Here is a 24,698-nt window from a genome sequence, read left to right as displayed (position 1 = left end):
GGTCCACCATACACTCCTGTGGCACAGGAGACGGCTCTCGGCTGGATTCTCACTGGTGGAGTCGAATCGGAAGACGGCAGCGAGGCTGCTGGCAGGTCCGGAGTCCCTGTGCACCATTGCAATGTAGACCGAGAACTAATAGAATTTCTGACCAGGTTTTGGGAGCAGGAGGAAATCGACGCGTCCATCCCCGAGACTGCTGACGACCTACGGACTGAGAAGCATTTCCTGTCAACCCATCGTCGTCAATCTGATGGTCGGTTCATGGTACGCTTACCATTTAACAAACCTCCGGAACTGGAGGACTCTCGTCGCATCGCTCTTCGCACGCTGGAGTCTCTGCACGGCCGGTTGCGGCGATCTGACGAATTCCGAAAGGCTTACTCAGAGTTCTTGGAAGTCTATGAATCCCTGGGGCACATGACAACGACCACCATCCAGTTTCCAACGAGGCCTACTACCTCCCACATCATGGAGTGTGGCGAAAGGCCAGCACGACGACCAAGCTTAGGGTCGTCTTCAATGGATCGATGCCATCCGCCAATGGCAGGTCGCTCAACGACTTCCTACTTCGGGGTCCGAATCTGCTTCCCAATCTGGCTGACATCCTCCTCCGGTGGCGACGGCACGCTATAGTCTTTTCCGCTAACATTGAAAAGATGTATCGTCAGATACTAATCCATCCTGAAGACCGGAAATGGCAACGGATCCTGTGGAGACCTGGAAAGGAAGAAACTATCGTTGACTACGAACTCAACACCGTCACCTACGGATTAGCGTGTGCACCCTACCTCGCTATCCGTTGCCTTCGCCAACTCGCCAAGGTAGAGGCGCAACGGTACCCACTCGGATCCCAGGCCGTACTGACAGACATCTACATGGATGACGTTCTCACCGGAGCAGACACAGTTGCCGAGGCTAGACGCAAACAACTGGAATTACGAGAACTCCTCATGGCGGGCGGATTCCCGCTGCGCAAATGGGCAGCCAATTCGAAGGAGCTTCTTGACGGACTCTCCAACGACGAGAGGAAGGGCATCGTCGAATGGGACTCTCCTGTACTCCACAGCGTATTAGGTATCGAATGGCTCCCTACCTCCGACTGCTTTCAGGTTACCTCTGCGACGTCTCTCAGCAACTCTGGGTACACCAAGCGCTCTGTGCTCAGTTGCACAGCACAGCTGTTCGACCCTCTTGGTTGGCTGGCTCCGGTTACGATCGTCGCCAAGGTGCTGATCCAATCGCTGTGGCTCCTGAAGGTCGACTGGGATACTCCTCTTCCAGAGAAGGAGGAGTTGATGTGGCAGCAGTTCCAGCAACAACTCCCGGCTCTGCAGACTCTCCGCGTCCCTCGTTGGCTCGGAACCCGCTCTTCGACGCAACCTCTGGAGATTCATGGGTTCGCTGACGCATCCGAGCGAGCCTATGCTGCGGTGGTTTATTCGCGTACTCTCAACGCAGAGGAATCTACTACTGTATCTCTGATTGTAGCAAAATCCAAGGTGGCGCCGTTGAAGAGGGTTTCTCTGCCCAGACTGGAACTCTGTGCAGCTTTCCTGCTGGCCGGGCTCGTCGAGCACGTCATAAAGGTGCTCGATTGGCGAGAGGTCAATCTGCATCTGTGGTCTGACTCTTCGGTGACTCTCAGCTGGATCCAGGGACATCCCTCTCGATGGCCGACCTACGTTGCCAACCGTGTCGCAGAGATCCAGAGGATGTTACCACTAGCTAAATGGCACCACGTAAGAAGCGCCGAGAACCCAGCCGACTGCGCCTCCCGAGGGTTATCTCCAGCTGAGCTACCAAAGTTTGAGCTGTGGTGGCGAGGACCCGAATGGCTCTCGTCGCCAGGACAACTTCCAGCGGGAACTATCCCAGAGGCGAACCACGAGGCGGAGAAACTAGAAGTCCACCACGTGACCAGTAGATTGGACAGCAACTCTTGCAACTTAATCGAACGATTTTCGAATTTAACACACCTAGTCCGAGTCCTGTCCTGGTGTCGTCGATGGGTACCTGGAAATCGAAGGAGGGAACCAGTCATCACAGCTTCCGAAATGCATGAGGTCAAACTCATCCTCCTACGACTAGAGCAGTCAGCGGCATTTTCGGAGGATATCACTAACCTTCGGAAAGATAAGCCCGTAGCAGCTAAAAGCAGACTGGTGAAACTCTGTCCCTTCTTGGATCAGGCCGGAGTGCTACGAGTCGGAGGCCGCCTACAAGCAGCCAATCTCGCTTACGACAGGACGCACCCAGCGATACTCCCCGACGAATTCCCTCTGGCTAAGTTGTGGGTCGATGCTGCACACAAACGATGCCTTCACGGGGGGACACAGCTCACACTGGCTGCGCTACGCCAGGAATGCTGGATCCTCAGAGGTCGCCATTTGGTAAAGTCATGTATCCACCGTTGTCCAGTCTGTATACGCTGGAAAGGGCAAACAGCCCAACCTAGAATGGGAAATCTCCCATTAGCTCGAGTAACACCAAGTCGTCCCTTTTCCAGGTCCGGAATCGATTATGCTGGTCCAATACATCTTCGATCCGGTCGGGGTCGTGGCCAGCGCAATTCGAAAGGATACATCGCAGTTTTCATCTGTCTGGCCACTAAGGCCGTGCACCTGGAGGCTGTATCGGATGGATCCACCGAAACATTCTTAGCTGCGCTACGACGATTTGTTTCACGGCGAGGTCGTTGTTTGGAACTGTACAGCGACTGTGGACGTAACTTCATAGGCGCCAACCATGAGCTGCGCACTCTGCTGAGACAATCTGTGCAGCAGGGCGGTGGTCCATTCGCTGCAGCCTCCACGGAAGGCATCTCGTGGAAATTCAACCCCCCTTCCGCTCCACACTTTGGAGGGATCTGGGAAGCGGCGCTTAAATCGGTGAAGCATCACATTCGCAGGGTCATCGGCGAGCAGCGACTTTCCTTCGAGGAGCTGGCCACGCTCCTGACTGGTATCGAAGCTTGCCTTAATTCCAGACCTTTACAGCCGTTGTCAGATGATCCTGAGGATCCAGCAGCCCTAACTCCGGGGCACTTCTTGGTCGGGGAACCTCTTCTTGCGATTCCGGAGCCCAACCTCGAAGAACTTCCAGTATCTCGATTATCTCGGTGGCAGTTAGTCCAACAGCTGCGACAACACTTTTGGAAGCGCTGGTCTCGGGAGTATCTGAACACCCTACAAACCAGAGGCAAGTGGCAGAAAAACAAAGTCTTGATCAAGGTCGGATACCTATGCCTCGTCAAGAGTGAAATCTTACCTCCCACGCAATGGCCGCTCGCTCGAGTTGTTCAGCTACACCCTGGACCAGACGATTCTGCCCGAGTTGCCACGGTACGCACCTCGACTTCACAATTTCTCCGACCAGTGCATAAACTGATCCCTCTGTTGGCACCGGACGACGAGGAGAATAATGCTGGAAGTACTCCCGAGGTTGGACTCTCGAACGGTTCCGAGCCGTAACGGCACTCGCCCACGTGCTCTGCTACGTTATTCTCAATTAATGTTACGTTTATTAATCCTTTGCTTGAATCACAAGTTGTATCACTCACCTCGTTATCACACAGTTCATCTCACTGTAATCACCCTTTTCACTTCATCTCACTATCACCTCATCGCTATCACTGTAACACTGTTCATTTACTACGCGTCGGGTTTTTGTAGATACTACGCAGCACGTTGCTGACCCATTCAGCTTGGTCTTCTCCCGCTACAGTTTCGTCATTGGCTGACGAGGCGGGCGGAATGTTTGGGATTGGCTGGATGCTTTGGCAGCGTGCTCGCTCGATATATTTTCGCCGCTCAGCGATAGGCGGCTACGCCGAGAGTTAGCGAGATCTAGGATCGATCGCGGCTCACGGAATCATTGGCCGGCACAATCGAGAATCGATTGCGATAGATTATCGACTGAATCAGAGCACTGAACTCCGATTGGCTGATCGATCGACGGGATATCCAATCGTTCTCCCGACTGTGACGGGCAACGGCCGACTGATTGATTTTACGTTATCACTCTGTCTATCGCACTTCGTTAGAAAGGTCATATCTCGTTCTCTCTCACTTTACCACGCGCATCTTGTACGGTTTCGCGAGTTATCTCTTTACTTATAACTAAGCGTGCGGGTACTAATTAACAAGTAATTTCTATCCTGCAAGTTGTTCTTTATTGTGAAGTGTAGTAATCAAACGCGCTCGTTTGTTGTGCTACAAGGTGTAAATTCGAATACTGTTAACCGTTGACGATTCCCTGTGTGGAGAAATAAAGTTGTTGATGTTAAGTGAATGGTTTTCCCCTACTTGATCCGTAACATATAGTAAAGATGTAATTCACAGTGGAATAGGCCTACAGGGGATACCACTGACAAAAAAAACGCATCGACAGTAGTACCTCATGGGTGATGTGGAAATCTACTGACACGAGCATACCTATATTTTCGCATTTATTTATTGTTCTTTTAGATCTGTTACAGCTATGAATCATCTGAACTAATTCCTCGTCGAGTGGATGAGGGACGGCACTACCCCCCGCCCCATGCAGAGACCGAGGCGACGGTGGATCGAGGAACAGCTGGCAATGTAAACAGGCTAGTCAATTTTTGATTTCTACATTTTTAAGTTGACCCATTCGTTTTTTCGTATTTCGCTAATGTTTCTTTTCTTTTTGTTCTAGCCATGAATCAGCTGAACTGATTTGTCGAGTACGCCCTTTTAAATTTTTTTACAATTGTACCAAACGACCTGATTTCTTTGTAATCAGTTAGTAGCATTGGTTTACGAAATGATATGCTAAAACGATGTTTCAAAAATATAATTTACAAGGTTATATGCAGAAATAAAAAAGGAATTTTCTAAAACTTTTTTTATTTAGGCCCTTGATGAAAATTTAACATATATGTTTTGTAAATCTGTTAGTTCTATTCATGCTGAATATTTCATCGATATCGGGTGACGCAGAAAAAACAACACTCATCGAAAGATGTACGATTCTGTGTATTTTAAGCAGAAACTCATCAAAAGTCGTAAAACTACGATTTTCACCATTTTTAACAACTTCTAGCTCGTGTGTATGTTAATTGATTTCGATGAAATGTTCAGTATGTGTACAACGTACAACTATCATAGATGTACTAAACATATATTTTAAATTTTCATTAATGGGGCCCAAATAAAAGTTTTAAAAAATGCCTTTTTTGCATATAACCTTGTAAATTATAATTTTTGGAAAATCTTTTTTGCATATATTATCTTCTCTTGGTCAGTCAGCATACACGGAGAGCTATGCCCATGAAAACATTGACCAAAAATTCATTTTCAACCAACCTTTTTTCTGTTTAAACATTGTATTACATAAATAAATTGTGTGGTTAAATTCTGTTATTGTGATACTTATCTATTGTAAGCAGTTTTTCACTCAAAACGACAAAAATACTAAATATGTTCAAATTTTACAGAATATCCTAACTTTGAGCCTCTTGAGGCAGGGTTTAGAATAATCCGATTAGGCTAATATTTTACACACTTACTTAGAACATGAAAAGGAATAAAATTAGAGGGCGTCCTAACATTTTATCACACCTTCGTCTTTTAAGGGACACCCTGACCGTGGTGGCCTGTCCCCACTACCGCGGGATGACCATGTACCCTGTTTGGAACCGGGTAAGCTCGAGAGACCTCAGTGGCCGAGAAATATAACACAATACACTTCTACCACTTCTCCCCGCCGCACGGTGGGTAAAAGTGACTTACCTCGCTTCAAAAAGGAATAACTTTCGATAGAAATGAGGTAGAGCGATGCATTTTTTTAAAATTAAAGCTGAAACTTTGCAGAATATGGGAAAAATAGGGAGATTACGGTACGAACGGTTTTTAACCTTGAGAAAGTTCGTTAAACTTTCACAATTTCCAGAAAATGTGGTTTCTGCGTTACCACGGGCAGAAAAAAATTTATTTAATTTTTGCTACATATCATTTCCCGTCGATTTTTTCACGCTGATTTCAAACCTGGTCTCAAAATTTGTCTACACCTCTGATTTTGTCAAGAAATCGATTTTTGTGAACAGAACTAATGTAATCATTTTTCGTTGAAATGATTTGATAACCCACTAGTTTGAAGGTATATATTGTATTCTCATATATAAAACACAATAAAATTAAACATAATGAAGTATTTGAACGTTTATTTGACGTATATCACTTGACGCGGGTGCGCGTACGATCAGCCGATGTATCGCTGCGATTGCCGCTGGCACTCCTTGTAGGCTATGTGTGGCTGTAATGTAATTTAAATTATATATCTATTTTCCATGATTATATTTTCATTTACACAGTAAGTAAGGTAAGTATTTAATCTTTTTAACTTACTTCTCATCAACAAATTCTTTAACTTCTGGTGATAAAAATAAGAATAAGGTATCACTAACATTAAAAAATACATAAAATAATTTATACAGAATAAATATACTAATAAATAATAAATAACAATAATATAACATTTAATAAAATATTACATTTAAGTAAGCTGACATAATTGCGCGCTTATAAGCGGCTATAGCCACGCGCCGTTTCACCGCAGCGCGCCGCGCCGTATCCCGACGAACGACCGCGCTAGTGGAAGAGCACCACTGGCGTCAACGCATGTCGGGCGAAGATATTTTGCTTTCTGGTTCGGTAAAAACGTCGACCATGCAAACTTCAAAGGGGGTTTCTCAAGATAAAAGTCTGCTCTTTCGCGTGGTATAGTTCAATTTTTCGCTGGACCCTTATTTTTTGAGATAAATTCGAAAATATCCGCAAAATTGGTGCAAAAGTGGTGCATCTCCGTCTTTAATCATTGTTTAAACATGTTTAAACAATCATAATGTATTAATATTGGATATCACTGTATTCGGGAAAGTCTACAGAATCTTTTGCTGTAAACAACAATTCAATATCTTTTATAATAACATCGCAATATTTGTTTAAAGTTGAAAAATATGTCTTTTTTTAAAACTCCATTTTCTCAAAAACTGGATGTATAGGAAAAAAATTAAAACCAGATTCGGAATCAGCGCAAGAAACTCTATAGGAAGGACCCAACAGTATATTGAAATCGAATTTGGTGTTGGACAGTGTACTCTAGGAGAAATTAATTCGTTTTTCACCCATTGAAATGCTTTATTACAATCGGAATTCCAACCAAATTTAACGCTATTTTGTAAATCATACAACGGTTTCAAGTTTACCGATCTGTTACTTAAAAATCTATCATAAAAAACTGCAAGGCCCAAAAACGAACTAAGTTCATTCTGATTTAACGGTTTCGGTGCGTTTACAATCGCGTCTACCTTAGACTTTGCTTTATGCAATCCATTTCTATCAATTACAAAGCCTAGAATTTCGATTTTATCCTGAAAAAATTTACTTTTCTGTTTATTCACTCTCAAACCGCATTCTCGTAATCGTTCACATACCGCTAGCAAATTTTTCATATGCTCTTCTTCGGTTTTTAGCGTAACATAAACATTATCTATATACGTAATCGCCCTATCAATCCCTCTTAGACATTCGTCCATTTTCCTTTGTACATCAGACGGCGCGGGTGATACTCCCTCTGGAATATTCTTATATCTAAAAAGGCCCTTATGCGTTATGATCGTAAGATATTGTCTGCACTCTTCAGCAACTGGAAATTGCATGTACGCGTGCTTTAAATCTAACTCTGAAAATAACGTCCCCCCTTGTAAGCTTGAAAAAATCTCGTCGATTGTATGCAATGGGTACTTATCCATGACTAAAAATGGGTTCAGCGTGAGCTTAAAGTTTCCGCACAACCTTATACTATTGTTACTCTTGAAAACTGGAATAATCGGGGTTGCCCATTCACTAATTTCTATTGGCTCAATGTGCCCAAGCTCTAGCAATCTATCAATTTCTTTTTCAACAAGAGGTTTTAAAGCATGCGCTACGCTATTACATTTCAATGCTACTGGATGCGCCCCCTCTTTTAAATATGATTTTGTGTTACTTTTATTATATTAACCTGGCGTGTCACTGAACAATAAATCAAACTTTTCAAAAAGAAATTTTGGTACGTTTTCTTCGTGTATTTTGTTTAATTTACATTCCAAATTTCCATCCAATTTTAATGGCCACAATCCCAATTTATTTAACCATTGCCTCCCGATTAAAGTAGGTCCTGAGCCTTTCAATACAAATAACTCAGCTCTATCTCTTCTACCATTTACTTCAATTTGTAAATTTTCTACATTACCGACTGGATTCAAAATATTATTATCGTAAGTTCTTAATCTGTTAGCAGTTTTTTCAATTTTAAGACCTTTGAAAAATTTATCGTAACCTAACTCTGACGTTACTGTCACAAACGTTCCTGTATCAATTTCCATTTGAACGTGTTTACCATTCACGCATACACTCAAGAACATAGGCTCCGCATCGCCTTTACTACTCTCATACAACACGTAATCATTATTGATAGCACGCTCGATCTTCATCTTGAAGAAATCGTACCTATGCGATGACTCCTCAGCCGTGATCGATGACTCCCTCTGCTCGTCATCCTCTAGAAGTTTTACCTGATGTTGATTTTGACTGTTGTCCTTGTTTTTGATCTCTGAGAGCCTCCTTCATGTCTGCGAAGTTACAATACAAACTTAATTTCTTTAACCTTGCCGTAAAATCGGCCACACTTTCATTGGCTTCCTGTTTTGCCAAATTGAACTTGCACCGTTCCATAACCCCTGACGGCTTTGGCGCTAGGTGATCACTTATTATTTTCACCAGATCTGCGTATGATTTCGTTGCCACTTTTTCCGGCGCTACTAACTGCTTAAGGGGGCCGGCGCGGCCGTGCAAGAGTGTGTGGGCACACGCACACATCGCTAAATTCGCATATACGTATATGCAATTACAAGGTTTACGACTTTTCGAAATTACGCTTCAGCATTGCAAGGAGTAGTTCAGAATTGGTCAATTATGATTCCTAAAAGTCAGATACAGGTCGGTACGGTGCCCAAAATGCATATTTTTACGTTATAGAGGAATAATTTGTAATATTCGGCGGAGACAAATAACAATACTGCCTGTCACAAACGACAATACAGCACCTCGAAGTTCCGAAATTTTGCACTAGTAGCATGACAATCTGGTTCCGAAATTTGACGGCTGGACTTTACAAATGTTCCAATAGAATATGGCTGATTCAAATATAAATATAAATAAATATAATTCAAAATATAAAGACCACATTAAATAGGTCGTTGGATTCGTCTTGACGTCAGCTATAACATTATTGAATAAAAAATATATAGTTATAAATAAATATTGAAGGTGACCACAATTTTTTATTTAAAAAAAGAAATTATTCAAATTTTTTGTATTGAGATTTGTAGAAGACTGAGTACTGATTACTTTTTGTACGAAACATTTTTTTGTCATACCTCCGGAAATGTCTGAGAACTCGTGTGAATAATGAATAATATTTGAAAACTGGCTGTTCACCATTATTTCAAAACATAAAGACCACATTAAATATATCGTTGGATTCCTCTTGGCGTCAGCTATAACATTATTTAATAAAAAATATGTAGTTATAAATAAATAATCAAGGTGCACACAATTTTTTATTAAGGAACAAAAATTATTGAAATTTTTTGTATTGCAATTTGTAGAAGACTGACTACTGATTACTTTTTGTACGAAACATTTTTTTGTCACACCACCGGAAATGTCTGAAAAATCGTGTGAATGATGAATAATAATGCAAAATTGGCTGTTCAGACTTTCAAACAAGAGAGTAATCCATAATTTTTGAATCAATGAATTTTATTAAAATTAGTGGGAAAACAAAAACATGTTATTACTGTCTTATTTAAAAAATTACAAATATTCAAACAAACATAAATATTATATTTTAAAAAGTTACCGACTATAATCAATTAACCATACAGATTTGCCAACAACACCTTTTTAATCATGACTTCATTTATAGATATTAGTTTTTATACGAATTTTATATGTTCTACAAAAAAGGTGTCGTTGCTCAATGGAAGCCACGCGAAGGTGGTGGTTTTCTTCCACCGGGGAGGGATAAGAAGAGTTTATGGTAAGAAATATGGATACGATCATTGTGTGGGGTAGACTTAAGGATTATGAAAAAAATATAAGAAAAACTATTTAATTACACTAAAAACAGAGCCATCATTATCCCACGAGCAAGTTTTGCATACCAGTTCTTTATTCGATAATGGGGTAAAGCTATGAAAGCTTCTAGTGCCTCTAATTGGTAATGTTTATCAATGGTGGTATAATCAAAAAAGTTCATAAGATAGGTCTGGGTTAGATCTTTACACTCTTAAGAGCCGCTGAGTGGTCGTCAATGCGTCTCGTGCAACGCGACTCGCCGCGGAATTGCGTGCACGCGACGCTTTAAACCAACATAATTTCCAAACTTGGATCGATTTGGGTGGGAAATTTGCAGGATCTTTTAGAGGAGACGTTGCTGCAAATGTTCCACTTTGTTAGAGCACGACACTATGTAACACTTTTAACTTATCCCTTGTCAAAGGTGAAAAACTTTGACAGTATTCCTTAGTTGACAAAGTATTTTTTTTATAACAAATTATGAACATTAATGTTTAGTTCCTGGTGCGTTCTCAACATAGATATACATTCTTCATACAAAAAAAAATTGGGCACTTAATCTTCAGTAGGTTTTCCAGGACAGCGTTATGAAGAAAAGGAATTTTTTCGGTGATAAATTGTATCTGAAAAAGTTTGATCTTTGAACGCTTATTGTAACGAGAGTTTTTAATAACTTTTATTAATATTATCGGTTTCGAATGTAATGGACATTTAAGAAACGTTGTACATTCGTTAAAAATCGATATGAGGACTTTGATTTTTTAGCTCATGAACAGCTAGCGCGTCGATCTGGCCCAGTGTGCGCCGTACAGGCACGTACAGGCCTTGTACTAGGGGGCAGGGGGTCTCTCGCCCCGGTAAGGTGATACAGAGCTGGTCGCGCTGATGTGGATCTTCCACATTAAGATGTCAGTAAAGTAAGTTTCTATTGTACAAATGTGTAGCAGCAGCAGCAGTCTTCTTTTTACCGACAAAATTAATATTTTTATTTAAATTACATACTACATACTATCAGGTCGTTCGGAAAGTAATTTCGTTTTTCGTGTAGGGATGGCAATGCTTCCGTTTGTCATTACTAGACTGCGGATCTTTCTGCAAAATAAAAATTGACTATATCGATTGCAAGAAATAGAAATCAAATTGAATGTTATTTCTTCAGCGAAGGAGAAAACGAAATGACTTTCCGAACGAGCTAATACATTAACATATTACAATAGGAGAGTTGCACAAAGTCTAAATAAAATCAATCTTATCATTTCCATACAAAGAAACATTTACCAGTTACTTTTAAGGCCTAGTATAACGTAGGCCTGTTACGAACAAACCCCTGTCAAACCTCCACCAGTTAGACACGACGCGCGAATCGAGTAACGTACCGCCGGCTTCCTATCAACATAACAACACCGCCTGTACCGCACGTACCCCGCACCTAGACCCGTATTCCAACGGGAATCCAAAATCAAATTTCCAAAATAACGATCATAAGCAGTTGTACGTCACCACCAAAATGTCGCACCGCACCACCACCCCTTACCATCAAATCTTCCCTATAAAAGCCGTCGCGAACAGATCAAAATCACCTGAGTCTACCTGTAGTCATCCAGGAACCACCACGTGCGATAATCCAGTGCTGTGAGTATACTACCTGTAACCGTCGTCCACGTAGCCTCCGTCGACTCCGAGTCGTTCGCCGTGCGAACCTCCTCGTTATCGGCATCCTGGTTCCGCTGGTGAGAGCCGTGCTCCACCTCGAAACACCCGGTGCGTCACCGGTCACTTTCGCGAGGCGCGTCGTCTCCGAGAGCCGACGAACAAGAAGTGTGCGCCACCCTTTGACTTCGTCGGAGAACCTCCTGTCCCAGTATCCTGTAACTCCGCTGGTGAGAGCCGTGCTCCACCTCGAAACACCCGGTGCGTCACCGGTCACTTTCGCGAGACGCGTCGTCTCCGAGAGCCGACGAACAAGAAGTGGTGCGTCACCCTTTGACTTCGTCGGAGAATCTCCTGTCCCAGTATCCTGTACCTCCGCTGGTGCGAGCCGTGCTCCACCTAGAAACACCCGCTGCGTCACCGATCACTTTCGCGAGGCGCGTCGCCTCCGAGAGCCGACGAACAAGAAGTGGTGCGTCACCCTTTGACTGCGTCGGAGAACCTCCTGTCCGCTTCTCCTGTATCTCCGCTGGTGAGAACCGTGTTCCACCTCGAACATATCCGGTGAGTCACCGGTAAATTTCGTGAGACGCGTCGTCCACGAAATCGGCCGAACTAGAAGTGGTGCGTCACCCTTCGACGTCGCCTAAGAACCGCCTAGAAAGTCGCAAAGCACGGTGCGTCACCCTGCACCCTCGTGAGACGCGTCGTCCACGAGGCCGGCTGAGCGAGATAAGGTGCGTCACCTTGATCGTACTCCCCGAACAGCTGTCCGGAGGGACTTTGATGATCGGTGCGTCACCGGCATCAAGGCTCCACGAAAACCCGGCCTAGGTAGGGAGATCACGGCGATAGCCGTGATCTAACTCTACTCCTGTCCTTTCTGAATCCGTCCTATACCATCTACAGGTTCATGTAGTACTACCGCGGTCTAACGTTTTATATCACGGGCACCGTATCACCGAGAAAATGGACCGGATGCGCAAATGGGGATGCACGACGGACAGCAAAGACCCATTTACATTCCTCGAATGGATAGGGGAACTGGCCCATTCCTACCACATCTCCGACCCAGAGTTACTGGAAGGAGTACCTGAACTATTACGAGGTGACGCGCAACTCTGGTACCGGAACAACCGCTACCATATAAGCACCTGGGTAGAGTTTACATCAAACTTTTTGATGGCCTACGCCGGAAACAAGACCCCGGACAACGGGAACGCGAAGCGCGGGCACGTATACAGAAACCCGGGGAACCGTTCCACGAATACATGAACGCGCTCACCACCCTGATGAGACGAGCGCTTATTCCTAAGGACGAGTATCTCGAAACCCTCTACGAAAACATGCTGCCAGATTACGCAGCAATCATTGACCCGGAATCAATATCGAATATCAACGACCTGCTCCGTCACGTACAACGCATCGAGAGAGCCATGGAACGGAAAAACCGAGTCCAACATACTCCCAGCCCATCCCTCGCCGCTGCTACCACCGAAGACCGAGACCGTATACAGAACCAGTCAAACCAGCACCGCACCGAACCAATCGAAGTACGGCTCGCTCAACTGAGCAACACCCCTCGCACGGAAGGTGACGTCAGCGCGATTCAAAATGACAATACCAACAATTACAGCCGATAACACACTGCTGGCGGTGTAAACAGCGGGGCCACACACGTTTCGAGTGTAGAAACGCCTACCGGAAATTCTGCTCTCGATGTGGCCGCGACGGCATACTCACAAAGGATTGTCACCCGCCGGGAAACGACGCACGGGGCTCGACACAGACGGGTGAACGCCGGCCCCAGGCATAAAGTATACCCCCCGCCCCTTTCTACCTAACCGGATATTAGGAAGGGAAATCGACGCCCTGCTCGACACCGGTGCGGTGCCCAATTATCGTGCATTAACGCCGAAGCGTACGAATGGGCACTCGAGCAAGGCATACGACCATCCGAACCGAGCACACGGATCAGCCTGGCAGACGGCACGAACGTACAGCCTGCCGGCCGCATACGATTATCGTTTACCGCACTAGGAACCGAAAGCCAGCAGGACTTTACCATACTGCCGAATATGGGCCCACCGGTACTACTGGGCATTAAAGCCATCGCGGCACTCCGAATTAATCTGGAACCACCGTACGACATAGCAACCTGGCCCACCGCCTGCCTGTCCGAACCATGTCAACAAATGGGCCTCCGTGTACCAGAGGAAGGTGCCCGTCAACAGTTAGACGACTTCCTACAGGAGGAAATGAAACTATTTGAAACGGTGCCAGGACGGACAAACCTCATCGAGCACCGTATCAAACTGATCGATGAAACACCGCTCAAGCAACGCTACCAACCCCGAAATCCGGCGATGCAAGCGTTAACAAACGAGGAAGTCGGGAAGATGCTCAATGACCGGGTAATAGAGCCGTCCAGCAGCCCGTGGAGCTCCCCGGTGGTAGTCGTCAAGAAGGAGGATGGAAAGCCCAGGTTCTGCGTCGACTTCCGTCGATTAAACGACCGGTCCGAAAAGGACGCATACCCGCTGCCGCATATCCAGGCTACTCTCGACAAATGACGCGGGGCGAGATACCTGACCACACTCGATTTAAAAAATGGATACTGGCAAGTCTCGCTCGAAGACGCCAGCCGACCTCTCACTGCCTTTACGGTACCAGGAAAGGGTTTATTCCAATTTCGAGTAATGCCGTTCGGGTTACATTCGGCACCCGCCACATTTCAACGGCTGCTCGACAGAATAATCGGTCCCGAACTCGAGCCATATGCATTCTCGTACCTCGATGACATCATCATCGCCAGTAAAACCCTCGAGGAACACCAGCGACACTTACGAGAAGTCTTTCGACGCCTTCGCGCGGCCGGACTCCGCCTGAACCCCGATAAATGTCGATTCTGCGTTAGTAGCCTCCGCTACCTCGGACATATTGTCGACCAGCAGGGGATACGGACCGATCCCGAAAAGACGAGTGCAATCGCGAAGATACTCGCACCAAAAAACATTCGGGAAGTTCGGCGTTTCCACGGCATGGCCTCGTGGTACCGGCGGTTTGTACCAAATTTTGCGGAAATAGTGGAGCCGCTCACGCAGCTTACACGGAAAAACGCAAAGTGGAAATGGACCGAGGCCGAGGAGAATGCATTCCAGACAATGATAGAGAAGCTGGTCACTGCACCGGTACTCGCCTGCCCGGATTTCGAACAGCCGTTCACCCTCCAGACCGATGCCAGTGACCACGGTCTGGGAATCGTGCTCACACAGGGCCCTGCTAACGAGGAAAGAGTTATCGCATATGCCAGCCACACGCTGAGCACAACGGAGCGAAACTACAGCGCAACGGAGAAGGAGTGTCTGGCCGTTGTCTGGGGAATCCGGAAAATGAAACCTTACTTAGAAGGTTACCATTTTACGGTCCTGACTGACCACCAGGCACTGCGTTGGTTGCAGCAAATCAACAGTCCAACAGGACGACTGTCAATATGGGCTCTCGAACTGCAACAGTACGACTTCGACATCCAGTACCGGCCAGGAAAGTTAAACCATGTAGCGGACGCACTGTCGCGCATCGAACCTGTACCAGGCGTCAGTCTCCTCCGCAGAAAACCACGTAACGATCCCTGGTACGAGAAAAAGAGGGAAGCCGTTCAACATGACCCTGCCTCAGTTCCCGATTTCCGAATTCACGAGGAAAAACTGCAACGGCGAATACCGCACCAACTCGATTACAACGAGCCAGATTCCGGAAACGCGTGGAAAATCTGCATACCGACGACCGAACGAGAGGCAATTTCACGATGACCCCACCGCGGGACATCTAGGAATCGCCAAAACAAGTGTCCGCATTGCTCAAAGGTACCACTGGCCGGGTATGTTCCGAGACATTGTACGACACGTCCGCAGCTGCGTCAGCTGCCAACAATATAAGTCACCGCCACTACCACCACCAGGACGCCTCCACGCTAATCCAGGGACACAACCGTGGCACACCGTGTCCGTAGATCTAGTGGGACCACTGCCACGATTACGCCGGGGACATATCTGGCTACTCGTCGCACTGGATCGCTTCTCGAAGTGGGTAGAACTCACACCCCTCCGAAAGGCCATCAGCTCTGCTGTCGCCGCGGCGATTCAAAAGGATATTATCCTACGTCACGGAGCGCCAGAGAACATTATATCCGACAACGGACGCCAATTCATTGGGGAGGCATTTACCAGCCTACTACAGGCAGCCGGCATCACGCACCGCCGTACACCACCGTATGCCCCACCGTGCAATCCAGTCGAGAGGGCAAACAAGGTCGTGAAGACAATGCTGGCCCAGTACGTCGGGAAAAACCACGACCGCTGGGACGAAAAGTTAGACGAGGCAAGGTTCGCCATCAATACCGCCTGGCACGAGGCTACCGGATACACTCCAGCATACCTGAATCAAGGTCGAGAATTAAGAGTACCAGGACAGCAACCAGCAGACAAGCCAAACGCCACCCCGCACCAACGCTGGAAAAACCTACGTGAGGCCCAAGAATTGGCCAAACTACACTTGGCGCAAGAGAGAGCCTTCGGCAGACAATAAAAATATTACAATCTGCGACGCCGCGAGTTGTAGCTGTGCGGCTGAATGTCCCCCGCAAGGGGAAACGACCCCACTGCGCAGTGGTAAATCGGCGGAACTTCACAACGATACGTCACCTGTCAAACGATTCACGTTGCGACAGTTCAGTTAAAAAGTATAGTGACACAAGTGTATTCACACAAACATATAAACAGTTGTTTTGTATGTTTACTGCTGTAAGAAATAATGGACAGTACGCACTTTCGACGAGGTGTGTACTTTACCGTTCAAAAATGTTGCATCCTTCTTTCGTTGAGTACGGTCTTTGTTTTCTTCTACGCATCCCCCCCTTTAGTCACCCGCACAGCTACATTTGACAAGCTGTCCGAACTTCACGACGCGATTACAATCGACCCGTGTGTGGACGGCCTTAGGCCGCTATCTATCTATCTATATATATATTGCATTGACAGCGGGAATGAACGCTTGGTGGTACCACCAGTTACCGATTCATAAAAGCTCTTCAATTCGGTGGCGCCACCAAGTTGCGCCACCAGTGGGCTAGTCTAATAGCGGCCTTAGAGATATTTAAATTGAAATACAGTGATTCCCACTAATATCACGGTCCAACAAATTCAACTTTTTTTGGTATTTCGATTCCCACATTGAGTTTAAAAAAATGACATATTTTTCAGCTTTGAACAAATATTGTGATGTTATTATAAAAGATATTGAATTGTTCTTTACAGCAAAAGATTCTGTAGACTTTCCCGAATACAGTGATATCCAATATTAATGCCAATATTAAACACGTTTAAACAATCATTAAAGACGAAAAGGCACCACTTTCGCACCAATTTTTGTGGATATTTTTCAAATAAGGGTCCAGCGGAAAATTGAAATATACCACGCGATAGAGCAGTCTTTTTATCTTGAGAAACCACCCTCTCAAGTTTTGAACGTCGATGTTTTTTTCGCACAAAGTGACAAAAGTTGTTAGAAAAATTGCAAGCTTTTAAAATTGCAGAGAAAATACTAAAAGTTGCATTTTCAAACTTTTTTATGCGGGCTTATATGAAAAATTTAAAAAGTACGTTCTGCAGGTCTGTGTCAATTAGATGCACCGTGACAGTTTCATCGAAATCGGTTGATGCAGAAAAAAATGACAGGCATTGAAAGATGTAATAATCCTTAGACTGACTGCGTTTGTAGACTGAAAACCGTGAAAATCTGCAATTTTTACCATCTTTAAATGTTTGTAGCTCATTGCAACGTCGACAGATGTTGACGAAATTTTCAGTATATGACACAGATCGACAAAAAGTATTTTTTAAATTTTCAATATAGGCCCACATAAAAGGAAGTTGCAGAATACAACTTTTAGTGTTATTTCTACTGTCCCGATCAAAATTTCTTTTCACATCCTACAGTAAACTGATTGCTGTAGCTTCCTAAAAAAGGTCAAATCGTATAGTACAATATTAAAAAAGTTAGCGTCTTTTTAAGAGTGTCCGAATTAGTGGGAATAACTGTATCTCCGAACTATTAACTTTTCGACATACATAGCTACTTCTACTTTTTTATAACGAATGTCCAGCTGCATCGGTTGATGAATTAAAAAATACCTCATTCCATTTAAAAAAACAAAGTTGACCTGTATATGACCCTTACGCGTTCACTCGCGGAAAAACTAATGAGATCAGAATATGCTCCACTCGATACCATTCAAGCCTCCACTGAAACATTTGTTGCTACGAGTAACAATAGCGAGAAAATCAAGATGTAAAAATCGGGTGAGCTACCCTGTAGAAGGACACCATGTTCCTAAGGGATGTGACCGTTGAGTGGAGCGAGGGTGCCTTCTCTATAAAAAAGCGAGCTGGACTCTTCCCGTCACTTGTCCGCCTGCAACCGTCAAAGGACACGTACCGTTTTTCTTCAAGTTTTGTGAGCAGCAGTTGCTGTTGTGAAGTGTTATTGAGAGAACTTATCAGACCCAGTATATATTTACAAAAGTAAGTACTATTTAAGTTAGTAAGTTTACTATTATATAAGTAAGTTTACTATTTAAGGGGGTAGACCCCTTTTTCCAGGATTACATGGGTGCAGGATTCGCGTTCTCATTTCTCGGTAACACACAAAAATAGGATTTTCCAGAAGTCGAAAACGCTAGATAAAAGATCGATCTAGGGCGTTATCTCCGTCAAAAGTCCTATTTTTTCGTTTACGAGGCGTTTACGAGGCGTTTACGAGAAATGAGAACGCGAATCCCGCACCCTTGCAATCCTGGAAACGATGAGTCTACCGCCTCAATGTGTAAAGTTGCTAGTTTCTAAATAAATGAATCAATTCGCTATTTTTCTAAATATATTTCTTTAATTCATTTTATGTATACCGAATGTTTCGGATTGGACGGGATAAGAACACTCACAGAATTTGGACGAGCACACTTTATTCCCGTCTTGCGGTTAGTCGCGACAAAAACACTTTATACAAAATTATGTACAGATCTCTAGCCAAATTGTACGGTTGACTAGAGCGAATAAAGAACTGAACAAGTAATTCCGAAAGAACGTGATTGTTCACAGCAACGTTGCTGAGAACGTAGGTAGAACTTAGTGGGATTCGAATCGAAATAGCCGAGAAAACCGGGTGCAACGACGCGCGATGTTTTCGTAGCGATGCTAATTAACGATTGATACGAAGATCGATCAGAAGAGCGGATTTCTCTCTCCGTCGGGACGATGACTTGCTAATCAAACATCTCGACCAATGGAATTTCACTAGGCAAGTCGATAATCGATCCGACGGCGACAGCCTATAGCGCGGCGCGCTGCTGATCGATCATCGGGCTGAGTGGTGGATCGTGCGTCACGATCTTACGACACGCGCAGCCAATCCCAAACACCGAAATTAAATGCTTAAATCAGTCACTAAATTTTACCGTATTCTTCAATTTTTAGGATATACTGTGACACTTTTCCGTTAATTGCGGTTACAAAAGTGACATATAAAAACGACTGAACCACCCTCTCAGGAGTCACGACACAGAATTACAGGATTCGAGAGCGTTCCCCAAGGAAATTCCGTACTTACCGTGTAGCGATGAGAGGAGAAGGGGTCACCAATGTGGGAATGAGATGAGGATCCCGATGTAGAGGTGACTAGACGATCTACCGTCTCGGCCACGTTGGTGTACCAAGGATTAAACTCAGGGTCACCAGTGTAGAGAAATTATCGTGAGCCTACACACTCACGTAGTATGACTCTATCAGAAGGAATATTGTGGAGGAGAATAATCGTTCACAGATGTCACCGAGCAGCTCACTTTATTAGCTGTGTAGTCACGGATAGCAAAAGGTGCTATAATACGAGTATTACAGAAACAGTTACAACTGACCACAACGTGGTCGACAGAAATGAGCGAGGATAACACGTGTTGCTTCTATGAGAACTCACGACGAACAGGATGAGCGTAATTGCTCAAGAGAGCGTTTCTCTCCGAAGCACCTTGTGCGCAGGCGCAGAGCCTCGTCATTGGTCGAGTGCAGCGCCGAGCCCCCCCCCCCCCCCTAGTGCAATGGCACGAATACAAATTTAAAAAGGGGTAAACTATGCAATTACTGTATTTACAATTTATGTTATAAGGCTTCTATGTAAAATGAGAAAACGCATATGATGCTGACCCACAACGTCAGCACTACTACGCGTGGGTGTCCGCATTGCAACAATGTGCGATGCGGGCAGACACGCAAATGCATGCTTGCTGCTGAAATACAGACAAGCCAAAATTGCATACATCATTATTGAGATTCTTAAACATGTTATCGCTCGCGCCATCGAGAACAACCGCCGATGGAAAGAGAATTCCAAAAACAAAGTATTATACGATGTAGTTCTTCCCTTGCAAAGGGAGAAAAATGCGACGAACGCTAAATGTACGATGCACAGGCAACACTGCATCTGAATAAAGCTGCAGACGCGTCTGTTCGCACCTGTTTCAGTCTCACCTCCCCTAAGAGAGCGCGAGGAACCCAACGGTTACATGAAACAAATACACGGAGTACGCGATTATATTAATTTAAACCAAGGAGGCAAAATGCGAAAAATTCCAATAGGTTCGCGGAAAAAATACACGAGCTACGCGACTGTATATTTTTCAACTCGACCAAAGAGGGAGAAACGCGGAAAATCCCCACGGATTCGCGATACAAATACGCGACTGTATAAACTAGTCTCAACCTTAACGGGAGTAGCGCGGTATACGCCATGGGTCCGCGATACAAATACGCGACTGTATAAACTAGTCTCAATCTTAACGGGAGAAGCGCGGTGTACCCCACGGGTCCGCGATACAAATACGCGAAAAGCTTCGCGCTCTCGCCGAATCTCTTTAAGAGTTTCAAGTGGGGGCGTGAAGACATCGGACTACGGTCCATCTATAAATAATGAGGGTGTGACTCTACAAATTGAGCTACGCCGAAGCGTTCACAACCTAACCTAAATTCGCGCACATGCGCGTTACAGGGAATAGCCAAGACTCTAAACGCGACCAAAATTGTTTGCGCTAGACAACGGGTATCTCTAAATGGTGTCATTACAGTATCAATCCTAATCACTTCGCGACTGAAAAGCAAGCAGTTGTCACATACGACACCTGCGTTTGTGACACGCACTATAATACGAAACTGAGCAATCGCGGAATCTCAGAGCAATTTGAAAATATTCACAACGCTCGAGGTATCACGCGAGCAGTACGCAAATCGTGACAGGAGAAAAGAAAACACGAGAATCGCAATAGAGTGTCAGAAAATCACAATAGAAAACGCGAAGTTACTCTATATAAAAGAAATACACGAACCAGGTGATCGCGCAACACGCGCGAACTGTCAACAAACGACGTATTTACCCTACCCTAAAAGAGCACTGTGAGCACACGCACGCGATAAGCTACCAAGTAGGAATCGCACACACACGAAGGTTCGCAAGACCTTGGAATTGTTTTTATTTTTATATGGCGCATGCCAGATCCACAGGCACCGGGGACGTTGAACACACCGGTAACCTCCTTCAAGGTCTAGTCTGCCCGGCAACAGGCAACGATGCTATCAGAACCGCTTCGAAAACCTTGACCAGTGACAGAACTGCTTGGCAACAGGCGAAAAGAGTTCGTAAACAAAATGTTGTCCTCTGCCACAGCAAAAACTGCTTGGCAATCACGATACTGAGGTAGAACGTCAACGGCGTCGGCTTTTCCAAGTACGTGCACGAGACACGAGCGGGAACACAAAATGGCCGCCCAATTCCTTTGTCCCTATGTGAACCTGAAACAAACTCTTTGCCAAGAATACGGCAACTGTCTCACCCAAAATTTGTGTAGCTTCAACGCTGAGAGACGTGCCAAATGCTGTTCGTCGTGAGATCCACCAATGTGGATTTTTGGCGGCAACAATATGCCAAGGGCTGTAATGCAGCTCCTTCCTCGCTGAACCGGAACAGCCAGCGGAATGCACGGTCTTCTCGCTCCTTGACTGCAGGAAAACGTGGTAGCTGGATGCCACAAAGACCTCCAGATGCTATGCTTCCTGAAGTCTGCAGATTCCACGCCGCACGGCGCGGCGTGTCGATGTCCTGGATTAGGAAACTCTGGAACTCGTTCCTCCCTCGACGTCCTAAGTGCGTCGGATGCGTGATGCGTCGGTTGCGTGATGTCCAATTGAACAGTCGGGGTCACCAATGTAGCGATGAAAGGAGAAGTTACCAATTAGAGGTGACTAAGGCAACATTGGTCGTACAGAGGATTAAACTCAGGGTCACCAGTGTAGGGAAATTATCGTGAGCCTACACACTCACGTAGTATGACTCTATCAGAAGGAATATTGTGGAGGAGAATAATCGTTCACAGATGTCACCGAGCAGCTCACTTTATTAGCTGTGTAGTCACGGATAGCAAAAGGTGCTATAATACGAGTATTACAGAAACAGTTACAACTGACCACAACGTGGTCGACAGAAATGAGCGAGGATAACACGTGTTGCTTCTATGAGAACTCACGACGAACAGGATGAGCGTAATTGCTCACGAGAGCGTTTCTCTCCGAAGCACCTTGTGCGCAGGCGCAGAGCCTCATCATTGGACGAGTGCAGCGCCGAGCCCCCAATCGATCACCGATGATTGACATCTATCGTACGTGCCGAGAACGGCCAAGTTTACAGGGCCGTACCACGGGCACGAGAAAGGTACCCCGACCGACCGAAGTTTCCCGAGAAGGAGATACAGCACCAGACGAAACCTCAAAAAAAAAGAACTGGCCAATATTGCGAAAGCCCCGTGCACGGGCAATGATGATTTGGACCGAGAGCACCCGGGTGATCAACCTGGAGGCGTCGAAGGGACAGGAGCTGACAGCGAACATCTGGTCATCTTGACCTTTCGTCGCGGGCGCGTTGGAAAACAACGGTGGGGCAATAGTAGGCTATGGTGGGGGTGTGGTTTAGTACCACAGTACCACAGCTCTGGCATCACTGTCCCGACGTCGCCTCATCGCGCTGAAGCTCCGGCGTGGGTGGTGCGATCGCAGCCAAAAGGAGGAGATCCTCCGATTTCGAATATTCGCGTTATGGTCTGGGGCCCAAGGACCTTAGTAGGGACGATCCTGGTAGCTAGGATGTTGCGTACGCGACACGCGCCAATCGGGAAAATTCGGCAACGAGTCGAGAAGGGGAAAAAAGGATCGAGCCGCCGCGCCGCGCGATCGAAAATCAATGCGACACTGTCGCGCTGGCTCACGTTACGTACGCACGTTCCGAATATCACGCCGTCAAAGATAACGCGTAATTGATTTCCGCGAGAACATCTCCGCGATTCCGGTCGACTAACGAAGCGTGCTTGTGAGAGTTTTCCCGCCGAGATTAGCCGAGAATTCGACGGCGCCTACCTGCCACTCAACCGGCTAGGGCCGCTTCCCGGAAGCAGTAACATCGAACTAAAAAAAAGGCGAAACGGTAAGTCAGCCAGTGATCGATTTGGGTATTTCTTTGCGAGGTGGCTCGACCTTAATCGGGCGAGGACGAACGCTTCTCGTTCCGTCCTCGAATATTCGCGTGTGCCGAGGCGCAAAACGCCTCGTGCCAACGTCTCACGCCCGTTCCGAGGGCGTTTTGAAGTTAGGTTTTAGAGAGTTTTCCTCGGGTATTGCGGTTACGGAAGTTTCCTCGGAGGAGTCGCGTCCCGTGAGAATAATCTCAAAGTGTCTCGAATCCTGTGTCGCGCCGACTATCGAAACACAGCCACGTTACCGTGCGTGTAAAATCGAATCGCGAGCGACGGCCGCCGCGACGGTCCCATACCGCGCCGTTCACCTGCGCTACGTGCGATCCCGTCGTCCGTGGTTTCACAAAATCGCGGCTTTGTACGACGATTCCGACGCGCGTTAAAATTCTGTACGACAATCGCGCAGCGAAGTTCCATTCATCGCAATCTTGTATAAAGAGCGCGGGCTCTCGGGTCGCGGCCACGTGGCCGTAATTTTGTAATTACTGACGACCGATTAAACATCTCGAGCCCATACTGTCGTGAATTATTTCTAGATTCCTGTGAGATCCGTCCTGCCGTGAGGACTGTCCGAACGTTCCTGTGTCCGAATCCTGTGGCCCGTTTCGTGGCGTGATTCCTGTCCGCGTATTTCGAGGGTTCTACCTACGGGCTCGGCTTCTCCGAGTCCGAGAATCGAGTCGCGTCTCGCGTGGCACCCTCAAGGTGCCTGGTGCCCGAACGAAGAATCAAATTTGCTGCGTCGGATCCTCGAATCCGTTGCGCGTTGTCCCGGACGGACCGCGTGTACTCGGCTAAGCGTGGCCCGGTCTCCGTGCCTGTAAAGCCCGAGATTGATCTTTTTCACGAGCCCTCCAGCTCAGCGGAAAAGATCAACGTGACAATACATACAATGGAGCCGGCAAAAACATGGTCCGTTGTTCAATTCGTGAATGATAAGGCGGTAGAAGCGGTGCCAACTAGTTGGCTGCAAGGCGATATATGCTATTGGCCGCCTCTACAGCAATCAAGATTGACTAACGCAATCAAAAAATTAGAAGTGCCGCAACCGTCTTGGACTTAATATATTGTAAAGAAGTTCCTTTAGTAAGTTGAAGTAGTTATACACCATACATGTACAATTAAAATAATAATTATATAATTCTTCTAGCCGACTACGTGAAGGCGCGAACAAAAGCAAAAGAGGCTGAAGACACCAGCGATTTGCAGTCCGAGCTGGACGAACGTGGATTGTTAAAAAAAAAGAAAAATCACACGCCCGCACAGTGCGGACAAATGAC

General features: G+C 45.9%; 1 protein-coding gene across 1 annotated transcript; it reads left to right on the top strand.

The window, feature by feature from the left end:
* Positions 1-659: 659 nt before the first annotated feature.
* LOC143207143 (uncharacterized) lies at positions 660-3,473 on the top strand. Its single transcript, XM_076420274.1, has one exon. The coding sequence runs from the start codon at positions 660-662 to the stop codon at positions 3,471-3,473; it is 2,814 nt and encodes a 937-aa protein (XP_076276389.1).
* The last annotated feature ends 21,225 nt before the right edge of the window (positions 3,474-24,698 follow it).

The sequence above is a fragment of the Lasioglossum baleicum genome, chromosome 1, assembly GCF_051020765.1.
Source record: "Lasioglossum baleicum chromosome 1, iyLasBale1, whole genome shotgun sequence".
NCBI lineage: Eukaryota > Metazoa > Arthropoda > Insecta > Hymenoptera > Halictidae > Lasioglossum > Lasioglossum baleicum.
Note: the sequence above shows the minus strand (reverse complement) of the source record. Positions and strands in the feature narration are given on the sequence as shown.